The following is a 13,816-nucleotide window of genomic DNA, read 5'->3' on the forward strand; positions in this document are numbered from 1 at the left end:
TCACAAGATTCACACAGAGCTCTTGAACTGACCATGTGGAGAATGTCTTTCATGAAGACTAAAATTTTTAAATTAGGAAAAAAAAAATTGTTTTATCTTACTTTCATGGAAGGGAAATGACTGTGAGAGCAGTTAGTTTGGCTATAAAGAACAGAATGAATCACAGATTTATCCAAAGTCTTATTTTCACCACCATTATCCTTTAAACATATAGATTTTTAAGTACACTATGGTCATCTTTAAGTCAAAGCAGAGACACACTTAGTGGAAATAGAGATTTTATTTACATTTAAGTTCTGTATGTATTCTTTAATCATTCCTATTTGAATTAAGAAAAGCAGTCGTGGCATTATATCCTGCCCAAAGCTATACAGATGTACTCCTTACTTTCAATGGTGGGTATTGTTCTGGTTTTAGGGAGGGGAAAAAAACCCCACAAAACCCCACTATTTTCTTCCCCTTAACTGTTTCCAAATAAATATTCGAGTTGTAAGATACAGCTCTTCCTTTATAAAGGTGGAACTGGGCTGCAAGGACTCTTCTTTAAGCGTGTGGTGGAGCCCTGCCTAGGGTCAGACAGCGAGCTGGTGGCTACAGCAGCAGCAGATGTTCGGCTCATTCTGCTCCACAGCACATTGCAAAGTAGGTGCTTCCAGCCTCAGACAGGTGTGGCTGTGATGGCAGAAGGGGGAAGAAAGGTGTGCGATGATTCAGCTGATTTTCTAGGCATATCTTATCCTGGAAACTTTTATAGACCAGAATCAAAAAGTACTTTATTAGACAAAATTCTCAGGAGAAGTCAGAGGTGAATCCCCATTTTGCTTAATTTTGCCTCTACTGGCAGCAAGAAGTGGAAATTTTGAGCTTACGCACACACGCACATTCATTATACAACTGTGGGGTGAACAGTGCTTCATTTTTTAAGAAGCTAAAAATAAAGAAGTTCTCGCTACCAAACAAAGCATGCTAAAAGAAGAAAGAAGACTCAAAAATGCCTTCAGAGCACAACATGCTACTTTAATCCATTTATAACGCCTCTATGGGGAGAACATACGCTAGTCTTATTTGGTCTCAAACCTTTAGGTGCAAGAAAACTTCCACAGTTAGAGAGTCTGGGAGAAATGAGATGGGAAGGATGGGGAGAAAGGAAATGCTCTTCAGATTCCGGAGAAGTTGATCATTAGTTCATTAGAGAGCAAAACAAGGGAAGACTTCTCTGCCTCTTGGAGACATAAGTCCCACACCAGTTAATGAAAAAAGAAAGCTTGTCCAGTTTATCTGGCCAAAGTACCTCATTCACCTCATCTAAGAGTCTGAAATAATGGAATGAAAGATGCTCAGCAGTGCGAAAAAAATCTTACAGAGATGTATTTAAAGCAAACAAGTGGCTCACCTTGTAGCTCATTAACCAATACCAAGCATTTCAACACAGCTGGGAGGACTAAGTCAATGTCACATAGTTCAGTGCTCTGGGTTCTCTGAAGCACTTCAAGAATGAAAGCAAGAACCGAGGCCAAGCGAGGAGGTGGAGCGTTACCTTTGAACTGCATGTAGTTTTCACTGGGAAGACAAAGAAAACCAAACCAGAGTCTATAATTTGGTTTTTTTCCATTCAATGCAAGCACCATACACCTTAAAATAACTGTGATATTTCAGCAGGAGGCCTATTACATAGATTTCTATCTTTATCTAGGCTCAACTAATGGCTCCTATTTGTCTTAGTCTTAGAAAAGACTCCCAATTTATCTGAGGACAGTGATGCCTTCTGACTCTTCTGTTGAGAGGGAAGTGAGAAATAACAGTACCATAATTCTAGCTAAAAAGCCAGGTGTGACTATAAAAATTAAAATACAAAGGCAGTTTCATAAAATAATCAAATAAAGGGAGGAGTCACGATTCTAAGACCCTAAACCAACATCCAAAATACAACTGTTGTTCAACTGCTTTATTTAGCTTTATGTGCTTTTGTCAACTCACAATCCAACTTGTGGTAACAGCTCTGCTGTTATACTGGAATCGTTATTTTATTTTTGTCCACAGTATGTTGTAACGGGACAGCCAATCTCTGCTTTTGCTCCATCAAAATTAACGCAGTCGTCTCCAGCAAAAAATTTGTCACAACGATAAAAAGTGACCTGTCAATTTGCAACAAGAGCAGACTTTGCCATCACACACATTGAGTGTTCAAATTTGAACATCTTGATTTGTTATTTTTCCACAAAAGGATATAACAATCGGAACTACTGTTGGTTGGACATTACAAACTACTTTACTGAAATCTGAAGACAATAAGTTTAAATTGAAGCATTCAGGAAAGAAGGAGTGCAGGTAAAAAGAACACAGCATTTATTTATCAGTTAGCAAGAACACTCCCAGAACCTTCAAAATAACTTTTTAGGTATTTAATAATAGGTACTATCAGTTACCCAAACAAGGCACGCATGTTTACTCAGCCATGCATCAATTAAAAACCACTGTCCTTTGTAAAACTTACTAAGGCGTGCTTCTACAACTTTGAAAACTTTCAGAGATCCAAGTATTTCATTGCACAGCTTCAAAGCACTGCTACAACTTGGCAAATCAAAGTTGTAATGCTTCTGTATTTTTTGTATCGTATGGTTTAATGTTAGCAACTCTGAAATCTTCGATGCCATTAATTTACTATGAAAATTTCACACAAATTTTTTGGGGGGTCATCTTCCACCAAAACGGTTCTCTGACCTGGGTAATACACTTCTGATCATGTGGTTCCGTTTCCTCCCCGCAGCAGCAAGATATTCGCTAGCTTTCATATGGCAAAATGGCTAGCGAACTCTATACAAATAACTTCATTAAGATGACAAAGTTTGAGTATTCATAAGTTAAAAACATGTCAGAACTAAGATTATGAAATCTTAATTCACTCCCCACGTGTCTTAATTCGCACCCCCCACGTTTTCCATCTCCCCGGGTAGCTGGAACACCTACGTACACCCCGACACTTCCAGAGCAACCAGGCCTCCCGTGCACAGGTAACTGTGGCAACTGTAAGCACAACTGTGTCCCTAAATACAGCCTGAGACACGAACATATGACAATGTATATTGGAGCGCAATTTGATGCACGTTGTCCTTCCTTTGCTCCCTGCCCAGCAACTTACAGGTTCTTCCCACAGCCAAACTGTCAGTTAACTGAGAAGAAAATAGTGGCATTCCCTTTCTCGTTAGCTATTTGTGAACTTTGTGATGGTTTTTTACTTCACGGGTCCTTACTTTATGACATGCAGAGTGGTCTTCCGTAGACGGAGCATCTGGGGGGCTGTAATGGAACTGCATAAAGCACTCAGCATAGGATGTTGTCCGGCTCCAAGCGCAGTCGGAGAAGAAGGGAGAAATCGTCCAAAATACTGTTGAATAATGCTACCAAGCAGTTGATTTAAATAGGCACCTTGTGTTTGGGACTGACAACATATAAAGGACAGGCCCTGTAGAAAAAAATTTTAGAAAGTGAGAAATTGAATTTTTAACAATACTTTGGAATAAATCTTTAACAACCGTATGCTAAATACTCGCTACACGCTGTGTAAACTGCTGCACACAGAGTCGCTACGGCATGACACAAGCGTCACTAATTTGCTGCAGATATGATGGTCTACAAATGAAAACAGAGCCAGGGCAAGGCTTGCAAAGGAGAGAGAAATCTTCTACTAGACTTATTAATATACTGGAAGATAAGCTTTGGGACATGCACGCTCCCCTTCAAATTTCAAATAAAACCTTGGCATTTCAGACCTGAGAAAGTGTTTCTGTGCCCAAGACCTCCTAGTGTCTTTTTCAACTCTGTATGTGGTCTAACAAAGTATATTAGTCCAGTAAGATTGATGAAGGGAGAGAGAGAATACCTCATCTGTTTGTAAAGCAGCATGTGAAATTTTTGTATGAATGATATAGCAGAAAAATAAGCACTTAGAATCACAGTCTGGCAAAAAAAATTTTGCTCATAGTTTGAACAAATTAAGGTAAATTAGACACCATTTATAAGGTATTTGGAGCAGGATTTTTTTGTTGTTTGTTTGGTTTGGTTTTTAAATCTGTTTAAGATAAGGCTAAAACTGCTGTGATTTATCCAATACAAGCTACATTGATCCAAAGAAAAATCTGTAATGAAAGCACTTGCCCAGAAAGTGCCTCTCTGAACACTACCCATAGTTACACAACATAGACATGGTACATCTCTGAAAAAAGATTATTCTTCTTGCTGGTAGAAGTTGCTGTGAGAGAAAGTTAAGAGTTTCCTTCCCCTTCCTTTGATTACTGAATGGAAGAACAAATCACTAAGGAAAAAAAATAAATAAAGCCAAGTGATCTCCTATCACAAGGGTCACAGACAGCGGCACAAACAGAAGCCTCTTGAGAATTCAGTTTTCACAACAGTTCTGTCCAACAAGAATAATGGCGTAAAAAAAGTTCAAGCACAGAGTTCCCCAGACAGCAGCTTCAACAGGACTTCAAACTTCCATTAGCACTGCAGTCCAGACTCCAGTTTTGGTAGGAGGAGTATCTGCCTCGATGGTTGCTGAGGTCAGCTGATCCCCCTAATATATGAATGAATAGTTCAAGACAAGCTGCTTTTGTTCCCAGCTACCAACAAAGAGTATTTCTGGTGCTTTTTGCATAGGAGCCCCTCCCCTAAAAAGATTTTCATCTATACCTGCCTGTGTGAACATGACAGAACAATTCTTTCAGAAAAAAAAGCAGTATGAGACACAGCTGAGGGTCGTCTTGGCACTTTCTTGAAATGGGGAGTTCCCACTTTTGGTTCCACAGTGAACAAATACAGGAAACATGAGATTTCAAGGAGTGAGGTGCTTCAGGACCTGCCTGAAGACTTGCTGTAGGTGGCCCTCTTGAACACAGACATGTTTGGTTAGGGTTTAACTTCACGTGCTTCTAGACCTCCTTGGTAATTTTGGTAAGTGCCAATGATAAAACCCACGCTTCCTGAACTGGGGCTTTGAGAAACAGTTCAGATTCTCTCCTCCCTTTGTGTACATCCAACAAAATTTTGTAGGAAAAAGCAGCTGCTGCTATATCAGAATTCTTAAAAGTACTGTTGGCAAGTAGCAGACGCAGAGAGACTGTTACAGATGACAGATTATTTCATATACAAGCTTGCAAATTTGGTGTTTTCAGTAAGATGTTGCAGCAAGCATAAAGAAGAGTTGCGTGTGCTTTCGGTATTACAGCTCTTACAAAAAGATGGAAAATATTCCGTAATCCCAAAATCAGAGCTGGCACTCTTAAGACTCTAGACTGTTTTGATGCTGAAAAAAAAAAAACCCAACCAAAACCAACCCACCTGTGAGAAAGTGTATTAATCTATCTGCTAAAAGGGACACAACTATCATCACAACCTTACAGAGGACAACTGTAGGAATACCTAAAGAACATAACACCTGTGAAGAACTAACAATAATTACTATAATGAGACAGTGCTTCAAACTGAGGATCAACAAATGCTACATAGTGTCAAGAAAAGAAGAAATCAGTTATTATTAAATAATAAGAGTTACTGTTTTTAAGAAATGATCCTAAAGAGACTTAAGAGGTGTGATAAAAAGCAAAAATTATTAGAATTTAGATATCTGAAGGAACACGGGCTAATTTTTGCAGATCTTCTAATAGGTTATTTTTGAAGATGGATCCACAAACCTAGCCTGATCCTTCATATAAGCATTTTCATTTTCTGAGTTGAAGTAAACTGATTCTAATTTTTTGATGTGTGGGGTGGGGAGAGATGTAATCTGAAAAAGAGGGAAAGGATTAAATAAAAAAAAAGCCAAAGCAACAACACCCTATCAAGAACATTACTGAAAGATACTCTTCTTGACTAGAGAGGAAAAAAAGGACGTAAGTTAACTAGTGATTTTTTTCTTTAGTTATCTGATGAGGATATAGAGAGCTCTAGAAACTCTGTAAGGACAGCTGTTAGCTCAAGAAGCATTTAGAAAGACAGAAAATGCCTTTTTTCTGTAACCAAATGTTTTCTTTAGAAAGGATTCTAGGTTCCTTTTTGGTGAGTCAGGCAGAGATGCTGCCTCTCAAAAAAAGTATAATTTTAAAACCATGTAGCAATACCAAAATTCTCTTTTCAATAAGGAGGATCTTCATCATTTTTCCTAATGAAAATTACAAGATTAGCACCAACAGCTTCCAAGATACAAATTCTTATATCCAGTGAGAAAATAGCGAGAAAAATCAGCTTCCATTTTATTGGAAGGCAGAAAAATACCTCCAAACAAAAGCCCATTCTCTTCCACATAGTAGAAAAATCCATGAAAAAGTCCTCACATGGGAAGGGCACATCTACAGCATCAAAGCTCTTCAAGGAAGAATCGTCACGCCTTTGACCCTGAGGCTTCTACTGTTCCCTAAAAGTTTGCAGAGAAGAACGTGGATTTCTCTTCTGGACATGAAGGTCCATTGACTTTAGCTCAACATTGCATTCTTTATTTTGGACTCTTCTTTTTCTTGCATAAGTGCAGGGAGCAACAGACCTGCACAAGGTCTGACAACGTCATATCCCAAGAGGCACAAGGGATAAATTACCAACACTGCACAATAGCTGCAAATCCCTCAGTACAATGGCAAAATATCCTAGGATATGCTAGGCCAAGGATGTGATTACAAGGAAATCACACAGAACTTTCTTCTTTTATATCCTACCAGTAATTAACAGAGATGAATGAAGCTACTGTTCATATGAGAGAGAAAAGAAAACCATGCTACTGGACTGCAACTCAGGACCAGAGATCTGAAATCAATCACATCACACCCCTAGGACAATCCCTACAAAGCAGATGGACTTTAAAGGGTTGACAGAGCCACCCTCTTTTTCTTAACTATGTTCTTTAGCCATCTTCTGAGGTTAAAAAACCCCAGAAAACCTAAGACATTTTAAGGGGAGCAGAGGGGCATGACAACATCTGCTCCTCATTTTAGCAGAAAGGCAACTGATTCCTGCACGCGTTCACTGCAGGAACCTTTTGTGACCAGAGCTGCCTCTTTCTTCTGATTTATCCATATATCTGTAAATCACCTGCGGAGAGCGAAGAACCGATTAGTATGGATTACTGGAACTATTCAGTGCAGAAATGCCAAGCTACCTAATGATGACTTACAATATCAGTCCTGCTGTTGGAATAAATCTGCTGTTCACCAATTAATGTTGTACATTTCCTATTAAACACATACTATAATTCACAAAACGTATTAATAAGCTTGCTCAAATATCGGACCACAGATGTGGCTCACAGGAGGGCTTTTAAGGTCTGATCTCTGACAAATGCTGAGCCTGCACAGGCCCACTAAAATCACTGGAAAATGTATGTGCCAAGCACTACTTAGAATTAAGCTCTTTCTCCACTCTCTTGTATTTAGATAGAAATCAACTATCTTCTGTGTTTGGACAGGATTAACGCTGATAAATCAAGCAGGGTATCTCACCTTTCCCATCATTATGTGTATTATGCTTATTCCATGCACCTACACTGTATTCTGCAAGATATATTTAACCTAGTATTTCTTCTCTAAAATAAGTTCTGTACGCTGCCTCAATTCTTTCCCATGTTACTGGTACACATGTACCAAAATTCCTCCAAATCGTTCTCCAAGAAATCCATCCAAGAGCAATCTCAACTGCTCTCAAATTTCCTGCGGGAAGCTTCAGCGATCCACGATCCCACAAATCAACTCAACTTCTTTTTAAAATGGCAAAATATCTAATGTTAGATTTTACATGCCTCACTATCTCATAATTAAGAACAGTTCCATCAAATTATAAAACGGCTGTTCATTCATGTTCTTGATGCTTTACTTTCTGAAGTCCATCATTCAAACAACTCCGAGGACAATTTTGATATCATATCCCAACAAAATCCTTCTTAGGTCATCAAGTATTATCAAAACAGATGATGCATAGTAAAAGAAATAATATCCAGACAGTAACCCTTTAGGCAAGAAAAAAATACTAGTTTAAAAGTTGCTAGAGCTGACCTATTTTGACAAGGCAGAATCAGTGACTGAGTGTGAAGGAAACTTCTAGATAAGTTCAATGTATAGTGGAGAACAGATCAATTGCCCAATCACTGATGTAAAGCACAGCTGTATAGCCAAAATTTATATATACAGTAAACACAAACATAACAACTAAATACGGTCAGTCTAAACTGAGGAGAGAAATGCAATGTCTCATCTTAATTAGCGCATTTGACATTTATTTGTGCTTGTGTAAAATTAAACAAAACCTGTAATTTTGATCTATTAAAAATAAATCTGTAGGTTTGGGGGGATAGTGAGTGAGGGTGGGATAGTCATCAGTTTTGATGAATTGTGAACTATGCTTTGGGGAGAGAAGAAGGAGCTTCGTACGTTGCCCTAAAAGATGAAAATTTGGCGTCTGCCATTTTAGGGTGACGAACAAAGGCAATGCCCTCTCTTAGACAGCACAGTGACAACAACATTGTTCTTGTTTTTAAGCCTGCTGCCCAAATTCTGGGGCCAGCTGTATTACCCTTACACAGAGTGTGACTGTTCAGGGACTCTTATTCTATGCAATTCAGAAATTCTACAGGATTTCCTAAGACTGCTGCATCAATGAATGTGTGAAATTACCTGCTACCAAGACTGATTTCAAACCCTCTTCAAAACCCACATAAAAGGATCAAATAAACTACATTAAGAACAGATTTGAAAAGCTCTGGAAAGAGGGAAATTTTGCAAACTAGTTAAGTTTTGTGAGATCTAAGAAGGTTTTTCTGGACAAAGAAGGGGGAGCCCACACTGAAGGAGCTGAAGAAGGAGCATTCAGAACAAAAAAAGAAGAGAAGATTGAGATGGAGCCTGGAACTTTTCCGAAGATTGGACAAAAAAGAAAAAAAAAAAAAAGAATTGAAAAGACCTCTGAGTAGAAATGCTACTCAAGGGCTTTTATGCTTTGACTATGAATAAAGAATTTGCATGTACAAGAAGATATTTTGCACGGTCTCCAAACTCCTGTTTCTTTGTTTTCATGTAACTGCCAAAAGATTAAGTTGTAAGCTACATTGCTAACAGGGACAGATCTACACAACAATGTCTGTCTAACATGAGGGTGAATTAAGGCTCCTGCACTAAAATACCACTGCTCCACCTCCCGGGATGGGCACCAGACATAGGGCAGCCCCCCATGGAGAGCCTATCACACCTCACCAGCAGCTTCAGTTAGTCAAGGTGGGGCTACTGCCAAAGGACACCCTTTGTCTGTCCTCCCACCACGTTTACATGCTTTCCTTCCTGCATATACTGTTCTATCACTCTTCCATATGCTCATTTGGGGTTTTGCTTGTTTGTTTGTTTTGTGGGGCTAGTTACTAGTTGGATCAGCTCACAAATCACCCCACATTCACAGAATCATTAAAGCAAATTAAATGGGAAGGCCCATGGGTGTGAAAAGGAATGAATTTAGCCTTAAGCCAACTGTGCAATGAGAACTGGAGAAGTCAGAGAGTGCCTAGAATCCATTCAATCTCAAAGGAGCTCAGACACAGACCTAAGAGAGTTATTTTTTTTTCTAAAACTGATATTGAAATATTTTCATTTTGAGTTGATCCCAAATCGGAATTTTTCCACTTTCCCAAATAAAGGGGAAGGAAATATTTTGAAATTAATGAAGCAGTTTTAAGCACTTAAAAATGCTGGAACTTTGTAAATACAATCAACAAAATGTAGAAGTTCCATACCGAAATAGGAAAAATAACTCTCCTCTTTGTCTTCTCTCCCCAGAAGTGTTGGTGAAAGTAAAGAATTACTGGTTTTCTAGAAGCAGCATTTGTCTAAAATAAACTATTTGGTCAATAAGATCATCTATCTTTGCCAGAAAGCATGCAGACTACGCAGCAGAGTGCTGAAGAGTAGGACAGTGAGGTCAGGAAGGCAGAGACTGACAAAACAGGAAACAAGGGTTCACAACGCTTGGACTTCAAAACCAACTTGAGTGGCTTCATCTTAAAACTACATCCGTACGTGCAGACTACAGAGAAACAGTGCTCTCTGACTAAAATACTAAATTAGGAAGCAGACAGTCACACTCTGTGGTAATATCAGCGTCCAGATGGTCTTACACGTATATAGCTTCTGAAAATACCTACGGAGCAGCAAAGCAAGTCATATTCTGCACATCATTATATAATCACATTCACTTCCACACGACATGCCATCGATCACAATGCAACTTTTGAAAGACGGAATAAATCCGAGGGATGTTTATAATGTTACCACTGCAATGTTTCACAATACAATCCTGTAAAGTAATCAGTTAAGACTGCAATCAAAATGAAGACTAAGAGGGGAGGGCAAAACGCAAGCAAAAAAAGACCCAAGGATTTACAAGAAAAAACACATCGACTTATTTATTCTAAAAATATATCCTTTTCTCTTCCTCACCTGCAGGAATTAGTCTCTTTCTACAGCATCACCAAGCCTTACAGAGTTTCAAGAATGATAGGTAAGCTGAGGGAAGAATAGGAGGAATAATGGGCAAGAAGGCTTTAGTCATGTAAGCGTAAGCAGCAGGAATTTGATTCAGCAAACAGCATTCTCAAACTACCAAGATAAAACAGTGCCATGATACGCAGAGGATTGTCTTTTGTTCCTAAGAGCAATGAAAAAAAAAAAAAAAAAGAGTGGCTCATCTTTAATTATCTACGGTTAGCCAAGTCAAGGATGATTTAAAACATTTGTTTGCTCTGTCATCTCAACAAGTGTCTTGCTACATATTACGATTATTTGATCCACTGTTTCAGAAATCTCTGACATCAGAGACCAGAGTAAACAGCAGGTTGGCTAAAAGCTTCTCTATATACAGCGATTAGACTAGCAGCTCTGGAGCGCAGCACAGCATAGCTGCATGCAATGAGAGGGAAGCCAATGGGGTGGCATTTTTCCTTCCACTTCCACGAGAAGAAAAAAAACCTCCTCTTGCTGCTTTAAATTCAGTCAACAGTTGTTTTGATTAGGGAAAAAGAAAACATCCTCTGCAATATGAATCTTTTCCTGAAGATATGTTTGTCTGCTGATAATAGAGTTCAGATATTTACCTGAAGATAAAGAGGTAGGCTTTCCTGAATGGCAGACAGCAAAGCTGCAGGCAGTTCTTTGTCCTGCTGGAGCACAGAGTGCGGCAGCAGCAAGCAATCCACAATGCGGAACAGGAGTTGCTGTGCTTTGGAAGTAGCCAGTATCGGTGCCCAGAACTTTACCAGACATCCTGTTGGAAAAAAAAAAAAAAAAGTAAAAAAAAAAAATCAAGAAATCTCAAAGCAATTTACAGTCGGGGGAAAAAAAAAAAGGCTAAAGAGGCAATTGTGTTAAATTAAATAATCGAAGAGTAGCAGCAGCAACTGAAATGTCTCACTCCCATGTACTCATTCCATGGTATCCCCTTAGAAAAAGCGCAGTCAAGACAAATCAAAGTCCATTTACAGTTCTGCAAAATGAAAGTATTAAAATGATGCAATATGTTACAATTACAAGTTTTTAGGGAAGTGAAGCTGCTTTAGGAAAAGTACAGTAACGCTAAAGAAAAGACAATTTCTCACATCCCTGCAGCAAAATTAACTAAACTTGATACATAACGCTATTGGAATCAGCACACATGCACATAAACACGTACCTTACTGTGTGCATTCACTACATTTCACAGAGAGATACTTCCTTTGCCTTCCATTCACATTTGTCTCACACCAGTTGTGGCCAGACCAGCAACTACTAACACAGTGATTTAAATCTTTCAAATTGTATTTAATGCACCTAATTTGGCAGATTAAAAAGAATGTGGGGCAGCCAGCTCCATTAAACCAGCATGGTCTCTCTGCTCTCAGTCCACAAAACAAGAGCCTCAGAGAACACCTTTCTTGTTTTCAACACATTAACGTAGCACTTGTGCAGCTTTGAGCCAGTTTTAACATCTTGCTTTTGAGTTGGAGAAAAAAAAAAAAAGGTAAAAAGGTGTTGATGTGTAAATACTCTTTGAGAAACATCCTTACTGCAGGTGAGGTGCAATTTTTCATGAGAAAATAACTCTATACTCACCAGTGTTAATACCCAAAATACAGATTAAATAAACCAAGATTCCGATGTAGCAGTTCCCACAGACATTCTTAAGTTTGTATTTAATTAGAAGCAAGAAGTTTGCTGGGTTGAAAGTACAGGAATTTCTCAAGAAAATATGTTTAAGACTTTGAAAATAATGAAAGATCAAAAGTAGGCTGTTACAAGATATTATTAATCTATAAAAGTCATCCATTACCATCTCTAAAAGCAACGCAAAACAGCATTAATCTTGTGGAGTGAAAGAAAACACAATGATCAATCACTTAACAATACTTCTAATAATGTTGCCTAAGCTTCCTGTTTTGAAAGAAACATGCTCATTCCAGCTAAAAGTACTCCTTCTATTATCGCTGCTGTGATGTATGGGACAGTAGAAGACACAATCTGACCACAGACAAGAGGTGTTTAGATTTGTTAAGTTTCTTGCTTTGTCCTTATAATTTAACAAGTCCACAGAATGTGAAGTGATTGAAATACACTTAAATTTTTTTTTTCTTTTAAACCCCTTTTATGTTTTCTTAACTAAAAAGAAAGGACAGTTTCTTGCACACACCAGCATGACTGAAGATTAATCATTTCCTACTGCAAAGAACTTAAAAGAAAATATCAATTTAAAATTACTTTACAAGGCTCCAACCCAACATCTGGATATCTAAAATCATTTAATTTGACATGTGTCTTGTATATCAAAATATGCAGATCTTGTAATAGAAAAGTAAAGTATTTCACAAAACTCAAATTCCACTACATTAGATGCACCTTTTGCATCGTGGTCATGCTTTTCACTGTACTCCTTATAGTCATGATGTACACTGCATGTACATGCTAATCATTACCTCTGCCTTTAAGATACATAAGGTTTACTCTATTTTTAAAGGTAAGTGGGGCAGACTGGCACACTCATTCATAATAAACAAAAAATAATTTTCCATCCTATCAGTAGTTGCACACTTTAAAGAACAAATGCTAGAATTGAAGCTTTAATAAAGCACAGAGTGTACGTAAGAGGAGCAGCTCTAAAAGGAAGTTACATTCCTAAGCCAACCTCCCCACTATCGTAACTCCAGCAAACATGATGTAGCATGTCATAACATTCCTTCACTGGCTTGTCACTGTTTCTGGTTTTGTTTCGGTAAAACAGGTGATTTTCAATGGTAAAAGACATGAAAACATCTTACTTTTGAAAACACTGATTTGCAGGGGTAATTAAAAAAAAAATACAAGGAAGTTAGGCATCAGCATAAAAATCAAAGAAAATCAGTGGAAGAAAATTAAATATCTAACTATAATATCTTGGTAACTTTGCTTTTTTAAACCATTAAGATGGACAGTAGAGAGGAAAAAAAGTATTAAAAAAAATAATTCACACTTTACCGATTCCTTAAAACTATTTTCTAAAAGAAAAGAGGTTGCAAAATAATTACCTATGATCCAATATGTAAGCTGCAGACCTTCTGGAGGTCCTTTCACCTTCAGATAAGGTTTTACATACTTTAATACATCACCTAAATACTCCAGAGTCTTTGCTACCATGGCAGATTTTTCAGGGAGTGTTTGAAGGCCACTGTAAGCTCTACCAACAGCCTGAGAAAACAGAAACATTGAAATAAATATAAACTTACTAAGTGTCTTAGGACCTTTGTGTGAGTAATTTCTTTTCATACACCAAACAAAATCCGATACATAAT

General features: G+C 38.1%; 1 protein-coding gene across 1 annotated transcript in view; it reads right to left on the reverse strand.

Moving 5' to 3' along the window:
• The window catches only part of MMS22L (MMS22 like, DNA repair protein), a 97,349-nt gene that overhangs the window by 8,447 nt on the left and 75,086 nt on the right, over window positions 1-13,816 (reverse strand). Inside the window, exons 19-22 of the mRNA XM_054821514.1 lie at window positions 13,553-13,712; window positions 11,114-11,283; window positions 3,252-3,463; window positions 1,394-1,560 (exon numbers count right to left, since the gene is read on the reverse strand). Of these exons, the coding sequence (XP_054677489.1) occupies window positions 1,394-1,560; window positions 3,252-3,463; window positions 11,114-11,283; window positions 13,553-13,712 (709 nt within the window). The remainder of the gene's footprint in view (window positions 1-1,393; window positions 1,561-3,251; window positions 3,464-11,113; window positions 11,284-13,552; window positions 13,713-13,816) is intronic.

This window comes from Grus americana, chromosome 3, assembly GCF_028858705.1.
Source record: "Grus americana isolate bGruAme1 chromosome 3, bGruAme1.mat, whole genome shotgun sequence".
NCBI classification, from domain to species: domain Eukaryota; kingdom Metazoa; phylum Chordata; class Aves; order Gruiformes; family Gruidae; genus Grus; species Grus americana.